The 23784-nt window shown below is 44.0% G+C and overlaps 1 protein-coding gene across 1 annotated transcript in view; it reads left to right on the top strand.

Moving 5' to 3' along the window:
- The first annotated feature begins 6569 nt into the window (after window positions 1–6569).
- LOC306841967 (phosphatidylinositol-binding clathrin assembly protein) overlaps window positions 6570–23784 on the top strand; it is a 77644-nt gene continuing 60429 nt past the window's right edge. The window contains 1 exon segment of the mRNA XM_079372012.1: window positions 6570–7644. Coding sequence (XP_079228138.1) covers window positions 7515–7644 — 130 coding nt within the window. The 5' untranslated portion in view covers window positions 6570–7514.

Here is a 23784-nt window from a genome sequence, read left to right as displayed (position 1 = left end):
ACGTATCTTAAAAGAAAGAACAAACACAAAAGTTATCTTTTGACACTATATAAAAACAGCTCGTGTAAGTGCTCTTTGTTCCTCCAGCCCAGAAATCCAGCGATGACTCCGTCCCCAACTTGATGGTGCTGTTCAGTCTGAGTCCTCAGTCCATCATCAGCTTCCTGCTGCTTGGCCTGACCGTCCTCCTGTCAGGCAGCATCTACCTGTGGGTCCTCAGGTACATCCTCATCGGCTGCTGCCAGCCCATCCCCGTGGACACTCAATCCGAATCTCTGACTGGGATGGTGTGAAGCCATCAGCACCTACCTACCGACCTGGCTGTGCTGAAGTATCCCTCACACCTGTGCTTGACAGGAAGTGGCCTCGGAGCGGTCCATTTCAAAGACGCTGAAATGACTCTCTCTGCACCTTTGAATTGGCTCGATTTATAAGAGACGATGATGTGAGAAATGATGACTCAGATGAGACATGTAAAGACACAGCGGGTGACAAACTTGTTATATAGCTAATTTTTTTGTACAATAACTGTATAGATTTGGCTTTTTTATGAGAGAGGGCGACGCAGTAATGCATAGCGACTGATAGTGTGTGTGTATATGTATGGAAGTGTTTCTGACATTTTCTGATGGACAACAGAAGATAACAATTGTGCCTACAATCCTGCCGAGATCTGACGTGTTTAACACGTGAAACAAAGAGAAGGAAAGATGTGTTTTGTCTTAAACCTTCTCCAAAGGTTGATATGGAAGTGAGGCGGCCGGAGAAAGCTGGAGAGTCCATTTTCTTTGCAACAGTTTTATCACGCCGAGGAGGTCATTTATATTTATTATCAACAGAAAGATGCTGCAGCTACGAGGTCAGGGCGATGGAGCAGTCCTAGAGTAATAATTATAAAACATAGAAGGTTGTATGTGTTTCAGTCTGGAGCACACAGACGAGGTTTTAGTTTACATGAAGCCTCCTTTAAAAGGACGCTCTGTGCCGTCTGCGTCTGCAGTGTCTCTCCGCACAGCACGAGCCTCGAATGTGGCCTCTTAACCAATCAAATTAAAGTTTATTAAGTCCCATAATTCAACAGCCTCACATCTCCTATATAAGCCTGATGAATGAATAAGTGATCTGAGAGAATCTTGAGCAGGCAGTGGGCCTCGCAGCAGCAGCAGCATCAGCGTTTAATATATTAGCCTGGCTTTATACACGGGCTGAGTAAGAGTCTGTGTGAGCACTCATCCGTGTGCCGACGTTGGTACAGTTGTGTTTTATAATGTTATGTTATTTGTTGTCTGTTTGTATTTTTAACTTGTTTTAGTTGTTTATTTTTTATGTGTTTTCTAATGGACTCTGAGTCTGACAGTAAAGATGACAGTGATAATGATGATTGACAGCCTGCTCTCAGTTTTCTACAGTTACAGCCCTGACAGAGGCGGATCCTGAAGTTCAGTCGGGTTTGACTGACGCCAGGTGAAATCTTTTCTTTACGCGCCCAAGATAGTTTCTTGGCTGTTGTAATGCAATATTTGTGATTTGATGATCAGACCAATCACAAAGAAGTTCTTTATGCCCTTTTGTGGTTTGTGTAATATAATGGATTTCATGACATACAACACTTGATTGTAATCTTTCCCTTCAAATTAAATTCTTTCAAAGTTCCTTCTTTCTTGGTTTAAAATGCGAAAACATGTAGAGAGATATCGTGAACCATCACAGAGGAGAATAATAAACCTTTTCTGCACCATCCATTGGAGAAATGTTTGCACATTCATTTTAATATAAATACATTCCTGCGACCTTTTTAGTCAATTTACTTTATTAAAGTATGTAAATCACCTCTTAACATTTCAGAATAAGCCGAACTGGTCAGAGTCCACGTCTGAGTCCTCTGTTCTCCAGGAAATCCTGTTAATCCACTCTGCAGACGTTCGATTCATCGTTTAACCCTCTTGGGTTCTGAGTGCCCGGTTTAGAAATGAAGAGCATTCAGGGGGGAGACGTTGAGTTTTAATTTCCATGAAATGTTCTGGAAAGATCTCTGAACAGCCGTGAACAGCTGGATTACCAGTCGGTGGAAAGATCCCCAGACTCCCATGAAGCTCCAGATTACTCGCTCGTTTCGCTTCCTTTTAATGTGATTTACGTTGACTGTGTCGGCCCTCTGTTGTAAAGTCTGCTTTTATGACTTTATTCATTCACTGTGTGTTCTAGTTGGTTTTAAGAATTTTGGACAACACAGAGCATTTAAAAAATTTTGTATTAAGATATTAATATTATATTAATCATTCATATATATATATATATATATTTTAAAGGGTAAGCATAAAAAGAAACATTCAGTACAAAAAAGATGCAAAAATAATCAAAAGAAGAAGAAAAAAATAGAATATATATAGTTTATTTTTATTTATATATATTTATATATTTATTTATATATTTATATAGTTTATTTCTGCGTTTAAAAACACTCTTGTGTATGTGACTTCCAGTGTTCCTGCAGCCGCTCGTTATTAACACAACACAAAGACGTCACTCTTAAAACATTCAAGCTAACATTTAAACAGTTTTCTAGACATTTATTAACTCCACCATGATCCAGATTCTTGTTTGTTCACCGCTGCTATTCTCCATTTGTCCACTAGATGGAATCAGAATCTCCTCTCCCTTGAATCCTACTCGACCTGACTGAGAGAGAGAGAGAGAGAGAGAGAGATCTTTACCAGGCGGCTAAAAAAGGTGACAAAAAGGTGAAACCAGCAGCTGCAGATTCACAGATGTATTATTTTGAAAGGATGCTTTCTTCTCTCTAAATCTTTTGATAAACTGATTTTATCACTTTTTAGAAAGCTGAATACTTAAGTATATTATAAAGTCATGCTTGTCTGGGGTTTCCACAATGCTCGTCATTTATTACAAACTGCACATCAGCCTTTCAAACCTCGGTTAAATGTCTGTTTTTGTTAGAGGCAGGAGGACATTTGGTTTCACTTTCAGTAAAACAGGAGGAGGTGGCGACGTATCGTCCATCTTCATATATATAGTTGAAGTTCTGAGCAAACAGCTGTAAAGATAAACTTTACAGTCCGAAGATGTGGATTCAATAGCAGCATCAAAAAGACTCTTGAGAGCGGTTATTGTACGTCTCACCTCGCCTCATCGATTGCTACCATGGCGATCACTCTCAGATATTCCAACAGCATGTGAACACATTATGTACAGTATGAACTGTGAGCGCCTCGGGGTCCTCCTCCCTCTGTCTTTGTCTCTCCGTGAGCTGACCCCGCGTCTGTCTGCGGCGTGCTAATGGATTTGTTCCTATCTCTCGGAGCACATTGGCCGTGGGCGACGCAGCGTGCTCATCCCAGTGACTGACAGCTGCTGATGGGACCGGGAGGCTGTTGCCAGGGGCTACGGTATAAAAAAAAAAAGAAGAAAAAAAAAAGGGGGGGCTCCCTTGCATCCTTGCTGTTGCCATGGAAACGGGGGAGTTTGGGTATCCCGCCTGCAGATGGCAACGCTGCGCTCTGTGTCGGAGCGTCAGGAGAGGGGGAGAGGTGAGATGGGGACGCCGTGCGCGGCGTGCGCAGGACGCAGGTGTGACTTTGAGGGTCTGCAACGAGCTCACGCGAGTCTCCTTTGGGTGCTCTCGTCTCCGCACGCGAGACAGGTGGAAGCTCTCAAATCCCTGAACGCGCCCGTGTGACTGTCACTCTGCTCGCCTTTGTTCGGCTGTGCACCAACTCTTCATCATTTTCTTCATTATGCAATTAAGCAACTATCGCATTTTTTGCTTCTTTCTCGAGAGACTTGAGAGGAAAATGTGTTTTTTTTTTTTCATTCTGGTCTTTTATTTTGAAAAGCGCTTGATTCAGTCCACTGTTGCAGCTGTTTCCACTCATGAAAGCTGGCAATGACACAGTGCATCAAAAAAAAAACCGAGAACTGATCCCTCTTTGGTGGTCTGTGCTGCTCCATCCTCTGAGGCTGTGTTTTTACTTCCTTTTATTTTCTGCTCTATGGATGCTTTGCAACATCAGATTGAGCAGAAATAAGAAAAAGTAGAAACCAGTTGCACAGGCTGCCTGCCGTGTGGCTTACATACGAACATGTTCAGCTTGTAAGAGATGATCAGTATGTGTCATTCTGTATCTGGATGTTCACGGTTGTGTTGGTTGCACAGACTCACTGAGCTCCACCGTTCACAGTCGAACTCCAGAAAGCTGTTCGGCTGTTTACAGGCAAAAATGATAATAAATAAATAACCTTTGGAGGTCAATCCAAAGCAACCTGAACATTTTAGTAGATTTCTGCCATCCGTCGTCAAGGCAACCTGTTCTTGTTTATACTAAGATCTTATGGTAAGAACAGTGTTTGTCTGTTCTATTTTTGGGGTAATCTATCAGTGAAGAATTTGATTCAAAAGCAAAATTGTTTGACAGCAATGTGTCACCTTTTTTTTTTTTTTTTTTGACCCGTGGGTCGTGATTCCATCGCAGCTCTAAAATGTGCAGAATGAATTCCCGCCAGTGATTGATTTCGTAGCCTCTTTGCTTTTTAAATGAAACTGTTTCTCCTTTTTGCACGTTTGTTGATTTTTTTTTTCTGCACCTGAATAAACCCGCTTTCAAACGTCTGCTCGTTTTGTTCTCTTAGCTCAGAAAACAAAACGAACTCGAGGGTTCGATCGCCAGCTCCTGCTGCGCTCTCATGTCACAGTGATGACGATGAAGTGATGAAATTAAACACAGTTTCTATAAATGTTGTGAGACACTGCAGGGTTACACATCCATCACCACATCATGAAGAGTCTGTCTCCTCTCCTGTCTGGGTTTAGCACACAGAGGTCACTGGAGGTCGAGGGTGGCGGTAAATTCCCCGCCCTTCACCTGCGTCTGTCTCTGCTTGCTTCTATCGGGGTCAGTGCAGTATTTCTCACCCAGGCAGGAAATACTGCAAGCTGCAGCTACAGCTCCCTGAAACTGAGAGTAAGTGTCTGACAGCCTGACCCACACCCACAAGAGACTGCTGCACGTGTGCTTTATGGTATCACTCAACCACTCTCCTCTCTCATAACTCAACAACACACAAGTCCTCGTGCCGCGCCGACTCTCAGGTCATGTCTTGGTGAAATCACATTTTTCAATAAAGCTTTATTGAATCATGGCAGCATACAGCTGTAATCAATGTGAGCCACTTCAGATGTCTGGGTAAAGCAGCTTGTAGGTAATAACATTTCATACTAAGTGTGAAATACAGTCCTCCTCTGCCATCGATTTGATTTATTCAGCTCTCAGATCCGCTTTGATACCCTCAGTGCTCGTGCAGCGTGCAGCAGGAGCGTCTCCCCGCTGCTTTTTCAGCACACCGTGTTCCACATAGTCTGGAGTCAAACAAGGACACGGCGTCTGAGGAATCATTTAATACCACCTTAAATGTGGATTGCAGCGGCGCGAGACATCTCTTAAAAAAAAAGAAGGAAAAAAAAGGATAAGACACAACGAGGAAATTTGCGTCGGTTTGTTTTGTTTGTTTTCTACAACAGATGCTTTTGTGTCCTCCAAAAAAAAAAGAATATAAGATACTTTTGTTTCACAAATTCCGCTACAATTGAAACCGTGACACCTTAAAAACCACGCTCACTCCTTACGGCTCGTCCAATAGACTAGAGATGCGTTCAGGAGCTGTCGGAGATACAGCGACTACTTTAAGAGCACTCACAAAAAGAGGAAAAAAGTCTATAAAGCAATTTTGTTTTTTTAAATTTAAGTTAAGAAATTAAGTTAAGAAATTAAGAAACGTAACCGCAGCGTGTGTTAAAAGTTCTCAGTGACACATGTTGCTTTTTTGAAGAAAAAAAAAAGTTTCAAATGAATTGTAGAGTTAAAGTGTTTGTGAAAATGAAGCTAGTGATCTGGGACTTATCGTGACAGTACCTGAAGGAAAAAATATTGTTTAAATATTTAAATAATTAAGTTAAAAAAAAGATAGACTACTTAAAAGGGGACATGTTATACCCCTTTATCACCTTTTCAAACGGTCTCCTGTGGTTTAAATGAAACATCTGTGCTGTGTTTTGGTTCAAATATAACATGAATCAAGCAGGTTTGTGACCCTGTAGAAACCAGCTCTCTCAGAAGGATACGTTTAGGTGTGTGTGTCTCTTTAAATACAATGACCCCGCCCCCAAGTTTCCTAGAAGACATCACGCCTCTGTAGAGAGAATAAAAATGAAGAACCTGTGCCAAAGTTTTCTCTGGGCTGGAGGGGGAGTCCATGGGTGGAGATACAAGGAGAGATGATTTTCTTACCAGAATCCAACTTGTGATGTCACAAACAGAACATTTCAAACAGAGCGTTTTTCTCTGAGTGGTAAGACTTCTGCGGACCACAAACAAAGGACTGGATAGATTTATTTCAAATTTTGTGGGTCGATAGACACACAGGCTACCCAAATAAATGTTCAAAAACACTGTGAGGTTTCGCATTGTATATCCCCTTTAAAGGAGCAGTAGAGTACTTGAACCGTCTCAAAGGAGAAACAGTTCTAAATTCCTATCCTCCCAGGGTTTCCCTGAAGGCAGCACAGTTGTGAGATCAGCTGATTTTTCACGCTGCCATTTTGTCCGGCAGAGAAGCAACCAGCCAGTCAGTTCACGAAGAGAAACCGCTGGCGAGACTTTTCCCACCCCCCTCCCAGACAGCAGAACAGAACCGGGACCGAACAGAACCGAACCGGGACCGTGTGTAAATGAAACAGAGACTAACCTAAGCCTGTGATGAGGAGCCTGCAGCTGGAGGACAGCAGCACCGACTGAACCCTTCTCTGCTAAAACACCCAACAAGCTTCTTCTCTTCGGGGGGGTTTGAACACATCGATCTGTCCGGGATTGTCACCTCATCACCTCCAGACAATGAGCTGCTCCGTCCTGACTGACTTTTTACACCCGTGGGTGGGTTGGGAAGGAGATTGTGCAGAGCTGTGATTTCACACGGATTTACTTTGTTGTTGTTTTTTTTTCTTCTTGTTGTTTTTGTTTCCTGCCCTGAGGTGGAAATAAAAAAAAAAGAACTAAATCCGTCCCTGGTTTGCACACAAAACCAGCCAAGTCAGCGATGTTTATTTGTGGCCTGAAAGTCTTTTCCAGTGTTTACAACTTCCACAGTGGGACTCTTTCCTGGTTCGAGTGCTGCAACGGGAACATTAGCTAACACAGACTGGCTCACATTAGTGTCTCTTGTGTTTTTGTTTTCTAGATAGATAGATAGATACGATTATTGGACTTTGCAAGACTACAGATCAGCTGTTGATTCTTGCACCTTGCACCGCTCGAAGACTCTGCACAGGTTTTCCTGCGCACCTGGAGAGAGAGAGAGAGAGAGAGAGAGAGGGAGAGAGACGAAGAAGAAACACCACCCTCCTCTCCACCCTGATCCACTGATCGGATCGTTATTGTGCCGTTTCTGTTTTCTTTTTGGTTTGTTTTGAGCTGATTTAAGAGAGAGAGAAAGAAGAAGCCAAGATGTCAGGCCAATCTATCACGGATCGGATCGCAGCAGCTCAGCACAGCATGACCGGCTCTGCCATCAGTAAGGCTGTGTGCAAAGCCACCACACATGAAGTGAGCGGACCCAAGAAGAAGCACCTGGACTGTGAGTGTTTTCTCCTTTCCTTCCTTCCTTTTTTTTTTTTTTTTGTTGATTTCTCTCCATCTGAAGCCGTGTCGATGTCAGAGAGGCAGCTGCAGGGCTTCAGGAAGCAGACAGACCGGTTAGGTTCACATTCCTTCACCTGACAGTCAGGGGAGTCCATCAGCAAGACAGCCAAAGGATGTCTAAAAATAATCCTGTTCAGCCTGTTAACAGCAGGGAGAATCAACTGGGGAGATGTTGGAGTGGATCTTTTGACAATACGTGCACACACAGTCCTTCTCGGTGATAATGCTGTCCTCAAAATGATGATTGACCAACATATTCATCTATAGGCAATGATATTGATTTGTATTAATGCTGAAGCCGACAATAACTTTTACTGTTCGTACATAAACGCTGAAAACGATGTGAGAATTTACCGATGCTCAGATACTTCAGATACCATGACTTTTTTGACAGTACAGAAGCAACATCCTCAGTCACATGACAGCAGCAGTCCGCTTTCAATTTGTATTGATGAGAAATGAGCCAGTATAAGGCGTCCAGGACTTCCTTTTGTTGCATGTTGTTGGATTTTTTTGATTTTTTTTTTTTTTTTTTAGTAGCGATCCGATTCAAAGTTTTCATTTCTGGTGTCGTGACAACCGTAACATGTCCTTCACCATGAAAAAATCCTCAAAAAGACCTCGAATAATGAGAAGAGAAAACGCATTGATCGCTCGTGTGATCAAACATTTAGGTTTGATTTGACAGGAAGTCGTTCCCGCTGCTTAAAGTAAGGATGTGCTGAGTCTTTGGTTGGACAAATGACAGGAAATAAGAAGCTTTGAAAAGACGTTTGACATTCAGTCGCCTAAATGATTAACCCTGAGAATCAGAAAGTATTTAATCAGATCATTAATTCCATCTTGTATCATTTAAATTTTCTAATAATTTGTTTTTATCTCCAAAAATTCCTCCAACCCAAATGTTCCATCTCGACTAAAGAATCACAAAACATCCACAGCTCTTTTGTATTCTCTCAAGGCGAAACCACACACTGTGTTTTGACAAGTCGTGACTTCCATTAAAAAAACACACACACACACACACATCTTATTTGAGGGCCCGGCAGGTTACCGCTGTACACACTCCACACACTCCCAGATAACAAAAGAAGTGACAGAAAGCAGGTTTGTCATCAGACCTGCAGCACACGCTGTGCTCACCTGATTTCCAAAGGAAGAGCTAACACCCAGGACGTGACAGATTTCATTCCTGGGTGCCTTTTTTTTTTTTTTTTTTTTTTTAAATCGACGTCAGCGAAAGCTAATGCAGCTACTTCCTGTTTCTGACTCTCTGACTCTATTCCTTTTGGCAGCTGAATCCTGGTTGTCATTTCACATTTTGCTCCGGTAATAAAGAGGAGATTAAATCCCGCAAATTGCCAGCTCGGCCGGCCGACATGAAACTGAGTCATGTGGAAGGTGTTTGTTGACGCAAGTGGGACGACATAAAGACGGAGTGAGTGAAAAGTTCATGAGAGAAGACGAGTCAACGGAGGCCACGTGCGTAAAGAGCCCGTGGACAACATGTGCCGCCCCTCTGTTTCTGGGAATCGGCCTTATGTCGGGATGCACATGTTTGATCGATGCTTTCTGGGCCCCCCCCCCCTCACTCGCAAGACTCCGCTGCTGCTGACGCTCGGCTAAAGTCGTGTATTGTCTCCGCTACCTTTTGTGAACTTGGACAGACCTTTGCAAACCGATACGCCACGTCGAGCTTAATCATTGTTGCTTATTGATTTCTCTGTGGGAGCGACGACCTCTGTGCCGCGATGGGGGGGGGGGGGACGGGGAGGGGGGGGGGGGGGGACAGTCAGAGAATGGCGCATTGCACGGCCGTCCTATTTGAGGATCCTTTCAGGAAACATCCGGCGCTGTCAGGCACATTGTGTTGGTGGTATTGTCATAGAGGAGGCTGGCAGGTTATAGGCGAGGTCGTCATTCAGGCGGGCAGGTAGTCAATTTGTGAGTCGGTTAGCAGGCCGGCGAGGCTGGCAGGCAGTGTGTCCAATCATTACTCAGTCAACTAGCCAGCCAGCTCATCCAAACATCCCAGGGGTGTAATGAACACAGGCGGTAGGTCAGTCTGCCTTATTCATATTGAACAATTAAAGCACACAGCATGGAAGAAGTTTGAATGGAGCAAAAAAGAGATGGGAAATGTGAGCAACATGAGGAGAGAGAAAGTGAAGCTTTGGAACGACGCTGGAATTCGACTTGATGTATGTGGACCGTTCACAGATATGACTAAAAACAACGGTGCAGTATTTCTACACTGTTCTCAACGAGGGATGTGCCACGTGTGTGTGTTTGATAACTTTTTCACCACTTCTACTTGGCACCAAAATGACTGTGGTCAGTTAAACTATTATTTGTACGTTAGCCCTCCATGCTGGTCAAATGTGTCTGAGCTGTAAGGCAGCCGCCGACTAGCTAACTAGCCGGCTAGCTGACTAGCCGGGGCAGCTGTGGCTCAGATGGTAGTGTCGTCGGCTAGTCAGCTAGCAGACTGTGTGTCTGAGTTAGCCAGCAGACTAGCTGACTAGCCGGCTAGCTGACTAGCCTGGGCAGCTGTGGCTCAGTTGGTAGTCAACTAGTCTGCTTGCTTTGTTTATTCACCATCACAAGTAACTAATAATCAATTCGATTCAATTCGGGGTTACATGTCTTTCCCAAGGACACATCGGACATGTTGTTGGCATGGCGAGGGTATGGAACCCTTGACCTATTGGTTGAGACACCACCAACTGAGCCACAGCTGCCCCGGCTAGTCAGCTAGCCGGCTAGCTGGCGACACCACCAACTGAGCCACAGCTGCCCAGGCTAGTCAGCTAGTTACTTGTGATGGTCAGTATAAAAAGCCAGCAGACCAGTTGGTCAGTCTGAATTTAAATGAGCGTTTCGTCGACTTTGAAACGAGTCGCCTCGGGTCGTCTCTATTCTCCAACACTTCTGTTGGGTCCAGTGTCAGCTCAGCTGTGATGCAGACACCACTGTAGACTTTGGAGTCACTTTGCTGAACCAGGATATTTCGTCATTTCTGTCTAATCTCAAACGTTGTTTTCCTGCTTCAGTTCAGTTTTCATATCGCTGCTGCACATTTAAAAACAGATTTTATCCCACTAACCCATCTCAAAGGTCTCCTATTGGCCAAGTAATGTCTCTACATGATCGTTTTGAGTCCATAGGGATTCAGAAAAGGTTTGGACCTCCAAGTTGTATAAAGTCTATAGTGGGATAAAATCTACTGCACATTAAAACCAACGCTTCAATCATGTTTTTTTATAAAGTGAAAACAGACGTGTCAGACTGAAAGTGAATCGTCGTCACAGGATGTGATACTGGCTAATATCGTTTCATGTTTGAACAGATCCAGACAAAAACCACAAACAAACAACAGTCAAAGTAGATCACGTGGTTTCCACAAACCGAAGCCACCTCCGACGTGACTGCTGAGACAAAAAAAAAACAGCAGCCAGGAGAGAAACGTTCCCATGCTCCCGTCCGTCTGCTGCGCTCGCCGCAGGTCGCACTTCGTTCCTACTTCTCACCAGGTTTTGAAATCTGCACACATGCTGCGTTTCCTAATAACCGCCGTCGTTAGCAGCCGCTGCTTGGAGAGTAAATGTGTGCATTTCAGACAAAGCTGATGAGAGGAAGTGAAAGTTGCCAACCAGGACACTTTTTTTTTTTATTTTTTATTTTTAAATGCGAGCAGCAGCCGGGGCCAAACTGCAGCGCATGCTGGCACGATGTGGATAACACATCTGGAAACAAGATGCCACAGGTTAGCACAGGATCTCGGATGGCGAGAGGGCGTTTGGCAGCAGACGAGAACGCCAGATAGCTAATGTGTGAGTCAGTTAACAAGTCTGTAGGCCTGCACAGTCATTTATCACTAATAAGAGAGAAACCTGAAGACACTGGACATGAAAATGTGTTGTTTTTGTTTTTTTCACGCTCGCAGACGCTAACACAGCCATCGTTTTTGTCTCGCTCTCCCCTTGGCACCATTTCAACCGCGAGCAGCTGTGACTGTCTGACACCAAGCTGTGAATGATCTCACCGGCATATTTGCATCCAGACCCGATAACCAAATAACCCCGGGAGAGGCCTTTCAGCCACGCGGGCCAGCAGCGAATGTGCGGGGAGGGGGGGGGGGGGGGGGGGGTTTGGAGGTCGGCTGTTAGCTCGAGGAGCCGTGACATTCACGTACCGCCGGTGAAAATAAGTGCCGTTTTAACGCCATTTTAAGTGTCACGATTGGGACTGTCCACCTCAATTAACCCGGTGTTTCAGAGTCGGCGGCAAATATGACGAGTCCGTCCCAACGGCTCGTCCATTTCTGGAAACGAACGTCGTAAAAATCAATGAGGGACGGTACAAATGTGTTGAACGTGCCTTTTGTGTGCTGGCAGTAAAGCAGGTTGTCAACGCGAGAGCGTCCGAAACCAAAGGACAGCCGCTGCAAAGACGCGCCGCACACTCTGGACGCCACTTCTTTCCACTTTGGCGCCATTGGAGAAAGGAAAAAAAAAACAACCTCATTGTTTCAGCGTCTCACAGCTGCTGGAGAGAAGTTGTGACATTTTCAACTGAAATCTCATTTACCAGCACTCTGTTGTCATGGCAGCAGCCAGCCAATTGGCTTGTGTTGAATGGACTTTCTTTGACAGGGAGAAGTTTGAGGGTGAAATCGGTAGCACTCTCAGTAATGTTCATGCAGTCCAACTCGGGTGTTTGTTGAGTGTTTCTTTGAAATAGTCTCAGAAATAGACGGAGGTAATTGGAATATAATCTCAAGTCGTCACACGGCTGTATTGAATACTTGATTGTAATTGGTCGTTTAAGGCATTATTGCGATTTTCTCTTAAGCAGAACGTTTAAGGAACTGACGACGACCGAGGACGCAACTCTGAGCTCTAATCACGTCACTCAACAGGAAGTAAAGTCTTGAATAGTGGAGAGAAAGTCACCAACTACCTCTGTTGTTGTTCGGCCTCGGTCAAACAGATTCATACCACCTCGACGGACGCCTGAGCTCTTGGCAGACTCTTGTGCTATTGAGGTTATTTCTAGACTCCCCCCCCCCCCCCCGCCGCCGCCGCCGCTCCGGCTGAGCTGCCCTCCCACTCTTCGTCCCTTCAACATCAGGTCGTGTTGAGCCATTTTTAGCCAGACCTTAAAACTAGGTTACACATACATGACAAATTTATTGCGGCGCTCGACATCAACACTCAAAAACTTGTCTTTGTGTGGGCGGCGGTGTTTGTGCGTCTGTGGGTTAGTGTTGTGGACAAGCACACCAACGCACACACACTGTGCACACATGCAGGTTATTGAACTCGAGTTTATGTGGCTTCTGCTGGGGCCCGAACTTTACAGCTCTATTTCAGACCGGAGCTTGTGGGTCACCTTGACGGATCCTGCTCACTGTGTACCTGTTTGTGTGTCAGAGGGGTGTGCGTCTGTTTGACTGGTACACACACACAAGGATGTCACGACGTCTGATAGAAACGTACCTAAAGTGAACCATTTCAAAACTGTCGTGGGTGCACGGCTTCACTTCCTTTTCAAACACAGTATTACCGAGTGTGTGTGTGTGTGTGTGTGTGTGTGTGCACGGTCATCGCCTCAAGCTGTGAAAGAAGACCGTGAACTGTTGTTAAACTTCCCCATTTCCACTGTGTGACACAAGCACTACACTTGAGTGTACCTGCGATTGCTAAACAGGTGTTGAAACATTAGCGTCCCCGTGGGAGCCTGTGCTAGCTCGGCTACCTGACAGTGGAAATGTGGCTTCTTATGTAACTTTAAATCTCCCGGCTGTTCTTAAAGCCTCTGGAATTTCCCTTCCAATTAATCAACATTCATACATTATGTCAAAGAGTTGAGTCTTTGGCAAGCCTGGCAAAAAAAAGTCGCTAATAACCTAGCTTAAATAAACATGGAGCTGAGTACGTTTCAAACTGAACAGCAGCCATGTAGCCTCACACATGGTTAATGGAACGAGGGCAAAGGTGCCAAACTCCCGAGTTCAACCGGAGCCCCAAATCCTGTTGATTTAATCTGAGAAATACCTGCTTTAGTGGTGGTTTTGATATTTAGCAAAAAAGCTCTCTCTTACTCGGTGTGATGTAAGCTTCATAACGTGATTGGTCTTCTCAAGTGTTGACAGTTTTTCTTCAGAAGAAAAAAGAAAGAAGAAGAAGAAGCAATTTTGGGTTTGTTAAAGGAACAGTGAAGGGTTAAAGATGGTTATGAAACAGTCTGAAATCCACACTGAGGCCTCGAGATGAACTATAAAAAGCAAAGGAGCCCATCTGTACTGGAGTTGGTGCTGATTTTTCTCTCCCATCTGTACAACCCTTAGAGAGAGAGAGAGAGAGAGACATTTGAACGCAGGAGTCGGAACTGAACTTGTGTTTGAGAAACGACTCTTTGTAATTGTGAAAAAACGGTGAAAAAGTCCACGTTCGTGTAATCCTAGTTCATCATTCCTTACACACAAGCAGACCTTAAACACTACTTTAGAGATTAAAATATTTGCCGTTGATCCCCCCCACCCACCCATTACTCAGTGTTTTCATGTTTTCACTCCCATGTCTTTTTTTTTTTTTTTTTAAATCATTACACAGTGTACACACATGGAGTGATTTACAGCTGAATAACACGACAGAAGGAATTCAGCGCGTTGAAAAGGTTAAAGGATACGACCAGTGCGGCTAACTTCCTGCCTCTTGTGTTCCATTGATTCCAGCCCTGATAGAGCCGCTGCAGGGTGTAGCTGCTCAGTGGCACAAGGGGAGGGGGGAGGAGGGGGGGGGGGGGGGGGGACGCCTGTGTCTTAAAGTGATTGTAGGTGTGAGTTCTGCTATCTAAAGAGAGCGGGAACAGCCCCTCCCCGGCTGCACAGCAAAGATAGGCCCAGTATAGACGAGCAGGCAGGAAAAAAGGCTGACTGCTGACTGTCTGGGTACGTCTGTTTTAAGTGAAGCCCGAGGGAACACGCGTCGAGCACACACACTGTGTGTGTGTGTGTGTGTGTGTGTGTGGGAAGAGAAGAGACTGCAGTGGTTTCTCTGCTGCTTTTAATAGAGCCTCAGTGTCAAACATGCTCCAGGGTGCGTCGTCGGTGAATACCCGGGGCGCTCTCGCCGCGCGATTGATTGAACAAATATCACGACGCGGCTCACAGTGGAACACATTGAGCCGCGTGGCCGGGGCCGGATCATAACACGAAACGACACGGAGAAGCTGTTTATGAACACTCCTCTACACACAGTTCATCTGTTAAACCCGTCTGACTTTGGTCCATACGTCACTGCCACGAACTGCCTTTGTAATCGACTCCCTTTTGCAGAATCGTACACGCGCTTTATGAATTCAAATTCTTTCAGCGAGGTAAACACTTCGTCATTTCGTTTACACGTTAGTCCGGCTGAAATGTACATTTTTAAAATGTTAATTTTTTTTGCACATTTAGATTTTATTAATGTAAATATTATTCATCTTTTTTACCTCATTTTATTTTATCTATTTTATCTCATATGTTTTTTATCTACATTGCACCGTGGGGAAGGGGGAAACGTAATTTCGATTTCACTGTATGTCTGACATATTTTGGAATTTACAAATAAAGTCAACCTTGAAATGTCTCAGAGTCGAACTAACGCCGAGGTCATTCTGCTGGAGGTCCTGTAACTCTTGAATGAACACGCCTCAGTCGGACCCAAACTAGGACTCGTCACATGACGGGTCTTTTATCTTTCAGCTCGACAGACTGCAGATGTTCAGATACCACAGTGAGTGGACAAGAAGAGACGACTGCACATTTACAGAGTTCACTGCGTCACATGTAGCTGAATTACGAACGCTTCTACAAACTCAACATTGACGAGAAAGTGGCACCCAACACGCAGCTGAAGAAAGTCACGGAGGAACTAGTGATTGAGTCACCATTAATCGCCTTGTTAAAAATGAATGGTAAGAAAAACAAAGGCGTAAAGTTTGAAGCAAGATATTGTACAGAAAATGTGCAAAGACGCTTGTGCACTCGGAGGACTGTTCTGTATTATTTAACATTTGCTGTTAAATATTGAAGTCGTTAGCATGCTATGCTACAAATTTATTCATCCCGGGAATCCTCCAGATTCTTTAAGTTCCCTCTGAAGGAAACCCTCGTCGCCTGACTGAACTTTACGCACTGATTCTGCACGCTTTCTTGCGTTACTTCATGTCAGCACGTGGTTTTAAAAAAAGTCGTGTTTTTTTTTTGTTTTGTTTTGGAACATTCAGTGCCTCTGTTGTTCCCGTCCTGTTTGTGATGTCTGCTTATTTTTGAGCCGTGTGATCTCTGTCGAGCCTTTGGCTGAGATCAACCGCTTGTTTTTCCCTCTCCTACCTGTGTGAGTGTTCGTCTGCTCGCCCGCCCCTCTCTCTCTCTCTCTCCAGACGTTTGTGCTGAGACACACAATTTGAGACTTCAATCCTATTCACTTGACAAGATTTGCAGATCTCCCCCCCCCCCCCCCCCATGAAAACCTCCCAGTCGGAGTCTGTGTGTCCCTTTCTCCATCTATCTGTGTGACTAAGAGAAACTTCTCCTAAGAGACGAGAAGTTGCTCTTATTGAAGAGCTCAGGGGGAGAATTAAAAGCTGCAGATCCAGAGCTGCTCTATAAATAGACAAACTTCTGGTGACACTTTGTCTCTGCCCCCCCCCACTCTATTCCCCATCATCTCGTCCCTTTTTCTTTCTTGATTCATTTACCAGCTCCCTTTTTTTTCTCTCTTTTCTATAATCTAAAAAAATCGATCTATCTCACACGCTCACAATCATCCTGTTCTTCGGAGAAAGGGTCCAAACCATCACGTCTGAGCTCCAAGTTCAGAGTGACAAAAAAAAAAAAAAAAATCTGATGACTTTTTCTTTTTTTTTAAAGGTATTCTCAAACAGTTCGGGATTTTTCCCTTTGTTCCCACTGTCGTATATTCATGAACCCTGTGAGAAATGGCTGACAGCCTCCTCTAGACTTCAAACCGCGGTACAAGCAAGCTGGAGGAAAGAAATGAATCCATTGAGCCACAGTCGAGAACCTTTTCTCCTTCAGATATGAGGGCGTAAGTCACGATCACGCTTCGGTCATTTTGATTGTTGAATAGCAGTTTTTTTTTTTTTTTTTCAAACGGTAAGATTCGTGTGCATCAAATGTCTTCACAACCGTAATGATTAAAGAAGCGACATGATCCGTCCTCTTCAGAAGGACAATTTTTGAAACAATTGAGTGACAGAAGCCGTCGTCCTTAGACGTGTTTTTGTGTTTCAGTTGACGGCCAAAGACGGAAAAACCCGGAATAAACAAATAATTTTAGAGCAGCTCACGAACGCTACCTGTGGATCACGAAACGCTGCATTTACTGGTCAGTTTTTTTTAGAGACATCTTGTGAAAGACGTGTCATCTGAGTAAAGCAGGAGAAGAAAAAAAGAAACGCTTTGTGGCTCGTAAATGCCACCTGTTGAGAAGTTACTGTCCCGAGACGTCCCGTCAAATCGGCGGTTGCGTCTCTCTGAGCTCGTAAACACAGATCAACTGTAAACCTCTTCTGTGTCGTTGGACGTATCGCAAAGTGAGCTAACGCGCAGAGAAACGGATGTGACGGAGTAAGAGGGCCGCGGTACTTCAAGCTTAGTTTGCGCCGACGACACGAGAAAAACAAGACACGCAACATTCACATTTTGAGGCATTAAGAATGAGAAGTGTTTAAAAAAAAAAAAGGAGCCGGCTTAGTGTGATTATGAGAGCCGAGAAGAAAGCAAAAGATTTCCTTTTTTTTTAATTTAGGGGGCTTACGATTCTTCACACCTCTGTCGTCGTCTCGTATCAGGAGGGTTTTTAGAGGAGAAGAAAGGCGGAGGGAAGGGCTGCGCGGGGAATCCTCTTTTTGAAGGCAAACCCCGTCTGCGGCCGCTAACACGGGAGACAGACAGAGAGAGACGGAGATTAGGAAGAACATGCCAGACGAGGTGCTGATACTGCCGAGTGTTAATCTTTAACAGATTGGGGCTGTTCTGCTCCTGAAGCCTTCTGTGTTTAGCTTTTTCTCCGTTAGCGTGTGCGTCACCCTGCTACTCTGTACAAGGACGGATTTTTCATGAAGGTCGCTCAACTCCGTACTCACTCTTTATGACACTGCAATAATCTCATTTCACTAAGGAGCAGTTATAGACAAAGTCCTCGCAGACTGGACAAACTACATCGTCTTGTTTTCTCGCAGGACTCTTGGAAAGACGCTTCTTACCCCTTTGCGTGAAATTTGCCGCGCTTCACGTTTTGAGCACAACCGTCTGAATGTTTTCACTCTTGACTTCGACCGTATCTTTCCCGCTCGCCTCTTCCAAAACTCGGCCAGAATAGAACCATCCAGAAAACTAAAAACCCTTTTAATCCTGTTATCTTGTTGAGTTCATGTTAGAAGTTATTTTGACCATGTTTTTTTTATCTTTGTAAAGTAAACCCTGCGATGTATTAAATCATCATCTAAAATAATCCATGAATTTAAAGTTTCCACTTTAAGTTCACATTCTGAGAAGACTTCAGTCTTGCACACAACGCGGTTTAACATCCAGTCTTTGTCTTCACTCAACAGAAGGGCGTTAAAGCCTTTGAGATGATTCCAGACAGATTATCTACTGAGACGTCTCTTTAGGAATTCAAACTATGAGAGCTTGACCTTCCTTTGGTGGTCTCTGAGGGGGACTGAGCTGAGGAGAGCTTGAAAACTGTGGAGCTGACAGACCGGCTCTGATACCTGATTTAGGTATTAAAACATGTCACGAGAGGATTTGAGGAGCTGATTGCAGGACTTTTCTTTAAAGGTAAATCCGCCTCCCTGCAGGGGGGCCGACTGAGTCGACTAGATGTGAAGTGGTCTTACATGCACTAAGGGGTTTACGTCGACCTATACCAGATGTAAGGCTGTTAACACCACACTAAAACTGTTTTTTTTTTGGAGACGGAGAAGAACACATGATCTTAATTCCACGTTCAACGCTCTGCTCTAACATGGCAGAAAGAGCGCTAAAAAAGGCTCACGAATCCGGTCCACGGGGGGTTGATAAGAATCCATGTGTAAGATTTAAATAGTCACAGCAGGGCTCTTGGAGTGTCACGATGAGTAACACTTGACAAGTAAGTTGTTTTTTGGGGTTAATTCACAGATTTCTGGGGTTAAAAACTCCATGTTTGGTCTCCACCAACTTTTATGGACAGTTCTGGTGCTATATACTCCACTGTGTTTACCTGTCCTTTGAGGTTTGACAGGTAGTTTACAGTAGGTGTTTAAAGCAGCCCAAATACAACGATGGCATCTGTGAGAATGAACCCAAACAACGAGCTGAAAGACGCTAAGACTCCTGCAGAGTTTCGTAAAAACGTCCGTGGATGATTCTCTGCGATGCGAGCACTTTGATTTGGTCCACTGATGGAAAAAAATGGATTAACTAAAATAGACAAGGGAAGGAGAGAGGGTTTGAGTTAAAGTGTTAATCAGATGAAATAATCGCTAAAGAGACTACTCATTAATATTAGCAACACATGAAATTGGATAAACACAAAACTGAAAGTTATTAAATATTACGTGAAAAGGAAGAAGCAAAGAAACAGTCTGGATTGGGAGATTGGAGAAAGGGATGTTAGTGGATAGATAAACAGGAGTTTGTGTCGTGTGTTGCCTTAAAGCGGGCGGATACAGGGGACTTCAAGGTGGATGAAGAGACGAGAGCCAGATGTGATCTCTGCCTTCTCCTTCTGCCCGTCTTCCTGTGCTTCATCTGACCACCTGCGTTCTCTCACAAACACAGTTTAGATGTTCACTGGCACGACGGAGAAAATAACCTCAACGAAACATCAACCACGGCAAAGAGTATCGGAAACTTTCTGTTTATTTGTGAGAGATAAGTTATCAGAACCCGTTTCTGGTTCCCCCTTGCTCTCACATATGTGCCTCGGTACCAGGAACCCTTCCGGTCTATTGTGGTGCAATCAAAGGCCAAAGAGGTCTACAGATGACCGATAACAATGGACCTCAGATCAGAGAGGAACAGAAAACTTCCCTGTTCAGCATGAGATCACATCTACTCCGCGTTCAGACGATTTACAGACGAGGAAATCTAAAAGTAGAGGAGGGGGTAGAGCTGGTAGAAAAAATGGAGACACAAATGAATACAGACAGTGAAGACACATTTCAATTCAGAATACTTTATTCGTCCTTCAAAGGGCTTTTCAAGGCAATCCAGTCTGCAAACAGAATAACAAGTAGACAATTCAGTTATACTCGCATGGAAATACAATATGACAATGTCAGAAAGGGTGTAACTACTCAAGGTTTAGCTGGCAAATAATGGTCAGCCCCACAGATGCACATTGTACAGTTGACCGTTACATAGCAAGAGAAACACTGGCCTTTTACATTGTATACTGTCCTCTAAAACTTAAAAAAAAACAAAAAAAACATTTAGATTATTTTGCTACAACTCTCAAATATTTGGGCGACCCATCAATGTTTAGATGGGTCAAGTTGTTCAAAGTTGCTACCAGCAACTGTCTGCACAACTCTTAATCCATATGGATTGGGATATGATAAGATAGCAATAATAGATGATACACAACAAAATACTTTCTTGTCCCCCCCTTAGTTGCACGCATAGCTTCCTCCAAAGTAGCATCAATCAAGAAAAAGAAAGCAGTAATGAAGATGTTTACAGACAATCGCTAACCAATAAAAATGACAGACAATACATAATACCATTGTACCTGAAGCTGGCAGGTAGTTCGCTTAGCATCAAGACTAGGAGCAGGGAGTAACAACTCTTTACGGCTCAATATTTTTGTGGACAGATACAAGAAATGGATAGATACTTTATTGATCCCGAGGGAAATTCAAGTGACAGAATATGTTAGCTTACATAGCACATATTGTCTTTGGACAGAATCATGACATGTGTTTTTTTTCTTAATGCTAAGCTAACTAGCAGCTTGATGTAGCTCCATAGTTATCGAACACTATGGTGTGTGGTGTCAATCTTCTCCTCTAAATCTCGACAAGACAGCTAATAAGTGTGTTTCTCAAAATATTGATGTTGTTTTTAAAGGTCCACCCCCATTCCAATGACACCATTTCTCAATACACAACTCTGTTGGCAATATTATAAGAATAGACGAACTGGCGTGTGAAGTGTCTGATTTATCACCTGTTTTTAAGCTTTAAATATCAAACATTCCCAAGAGGACAAATGTCAATTTCAACATTATCAATTCAGATATAAAATGTATAAACATTGCTAATGGAACTAGTTTAATTTAAAGACATCTCCCATGATTCCTTTCTTCTTTACTATGCTCTTAATATTATATTAAAGAGACCCCTCACTTTAAAAAAAACAAACAGACTTTGTGTTTTAATTCATACAAAAAAGAAAACAATTGTGATTATTAGGTTTTTAGAGCTGGATGCTGTATCCATGCTAGATTATTAGATGCTCCAATGATCAAACAGATCAATGTATGTGTGATCTCTGGGCACAAAAGCAATATCACCTTGTCGTAATAAAACCAATCTCTGTGGTCAACCTTTAACAGAACATGCAAGAATATCTGTGAAGTACAGTCAAGACCTTTACATATTTGTAGTTACGATTCACTTTGACACTGAGGTATATTTTCTCTACATTGTGTTCTTTAACTATCATGTTATGTATCTACGTCAATTAGCCGAGGCAGATTCTCTGATGCAGATAATTACCCACAGGACATCAACGTGTCAGTCAGAGCCCTGCGGTTGGAGATCACACTCAATTTATGCTTTTTTTTTTTTTTTTTTTTTACCATATCCAGTCAGAATAATTGTTCAGGGGTTTGCCTTGAGAAAAGGGGTATTAAAAAAAACAAAAAACAACCCGAGACCTGTCTCTGCAGCAGACCACGCCATGAACGAGAGGAGAGATAAAAATGAGGCGTGGAGGCTTGTCGAGCCGCGTGTGGACTCCTGCAAATTGCCTGTATGAAGAGCCTCTCATGTCACATTATTTTTCGGCTATGTCTTTCTCCTTCCCTCTTGGCCTCTCTATTTTTATCTGGGTTTGCTCCCGCTCTGTTTGACTCATCTCCGCCCTCTTTTCTCTCTCTTTCACCCTCTTTACCTCTCTGTTCGGTTTCCGTCTCCCTCTCTTTACCCTCTTCTTTTTTTTATCTGTGCCATATGTTTGCCTCACTTGCCTCGCCTTCCCCCTTTTCTCTCTCCTTGGTCTGGGATCAGTGGCATCTAATGCTTTCCACTCTGCCTGATTAAGTCAGTGCATGTACCCTCTTTACATTATCACCCTCACACACATCCACACACACAAACGTCCCCACAGACCTAATCAGTCTTTCACTTCTCTCTCTCTCTCTCTCTCTCTCTCTCTACTCCAGACCTTATGAAAAAACATGAGCTCTGTGGAAAAAGAAGCAGAGATGAGCAGACAGAGGGTAAAAAGAGAGATAGACAAAGAAAACGTAGCTTCTGATATAAAAAGAGAATATGTGGTTTGATTGGAAACACAATAGAAGCAATTTATTCAATGACACAGCAACCAGTCGCGAGCTAAAGAATACGCCTGTGCCATTTCGTCCACCGATGCCTTCACTTGTTCATTTGCCAATACATAGTACTCCTCCAATACCAATGCAGTAAAGAATATATTAGTTGAATAAAAGCCGTTGCTATGAAACTACCAGTGTGTGTGCATGATATGAATGCTATGACCTGAAAACTACACAGCAAACAAGCTAACGTGAGCAGCAGGTTAGCTCGCAGCAGGTTAGCTCGCAGCAGGTTAGCTCGCAGCAGGTTAGCTCGCAGCCTCTCCTGATTTTTCACTATCAAGCATCGGCAAAACTTCTAAACATAACATCCTGATGGAAGACTTTTTATTCTCCTAACATTAGGAAATAAGCCTGAAGCCCCGTTTCCACCAGGCAGTCGGGTTTGGTTCGGTACAGTTTGGTTTCCGTTTAGTACGGTAAACTCTGATCTTGATTGCGTTTTTCCACAGCTAGCCGTAGCCGTATTTGAGAAGCGCAGTGTTAGCCAGATGGAGATGGGGCTCCGTGAAAAAGTGACACATCATAGCAGCTTGACGCAGTGTAGCCTGCTATTAATTCAAGTTCAACGAAGAAGAACGGGACAATAAAACGAACCCTTTTGGGCTTGATTGGTTCCCTTGGCACCCAAACAGAAGGGTACCAAAACGGGTCCCTGATCTTGGTACCATTCCCAACTTTTGACGGTGGAAACGCTAATAAAAGGGTACAGAACCGAACTGACCCGGACCACTTGGGGGAAACGGGTTAGGGAGGGAGCGGAATGCAGACATTTAGCAGACTGTTCCTAGCAAACATTAAGAAGGTAAATGAGTCGCACAACGTTTTTGTTACTTCTTAAGTTATGTTCTTGACCTTTTACCTTTACTAGAGAGGGACACAGTGGATATGTTCGGAAATCAAGGAGAGAGAGGGGATCGACATGCGGGAAAGGGGCCACAGGCCGGGGTCGAACCCGGGCCGCCGGCGTGAGGACTGTAGCCTCCTTACATGGGGATGCGTGCGCTGCCACTGCGCTCCCGTTGCCTCCCAAGAATGATGAATTTAATGTGTGGTTCGGTTAGAGACGGCCGTTGCGTCATTTCAGCGTTCCCCTCCCAGCTCGCTCCCTTCTGTGCATAACCAAATGATGTAACTAGCGCATCATGTCTGTACCAATTGCGACGAGTTGACGTTGTTTTGTCCCCTTGCCTTGCGGATTTTTGTCTCGGAAGTGATGCTCACACCGTGCTGCCTCCATAGTAGCGTCAAAAGCATTCTCTGCTTTATCAAAGGCAGATCCAACACTGCTTTCTGAATCTGATCGGCACAATCCAAGCGGGTTATTGCTTCTTATCAGTTTTACCATGCAGAGATCGAGTTACGATTGGGGGGGGAAAGAAAGAAAGAAAGAGAAAAACCACGTTGCAAGGGGTCGGAGAGACGAGGTGAGGCCGACGTTCTGCTTTTGAACT

Source organism: Symphodus melops, assembly GCF_947650265.1.
Source record: "Symphodus melops genome assembly, chromosome: 20".
Classification (NCBI taxonomy): Eukaryota; Metazoa; Chordata; class Actinopteri; order Labriformes; family Labridae; genus Symphodus; species Symphodus melops.
This window is presented reverse-complemented; position numbering and strand designations above follow the sequence as displayed.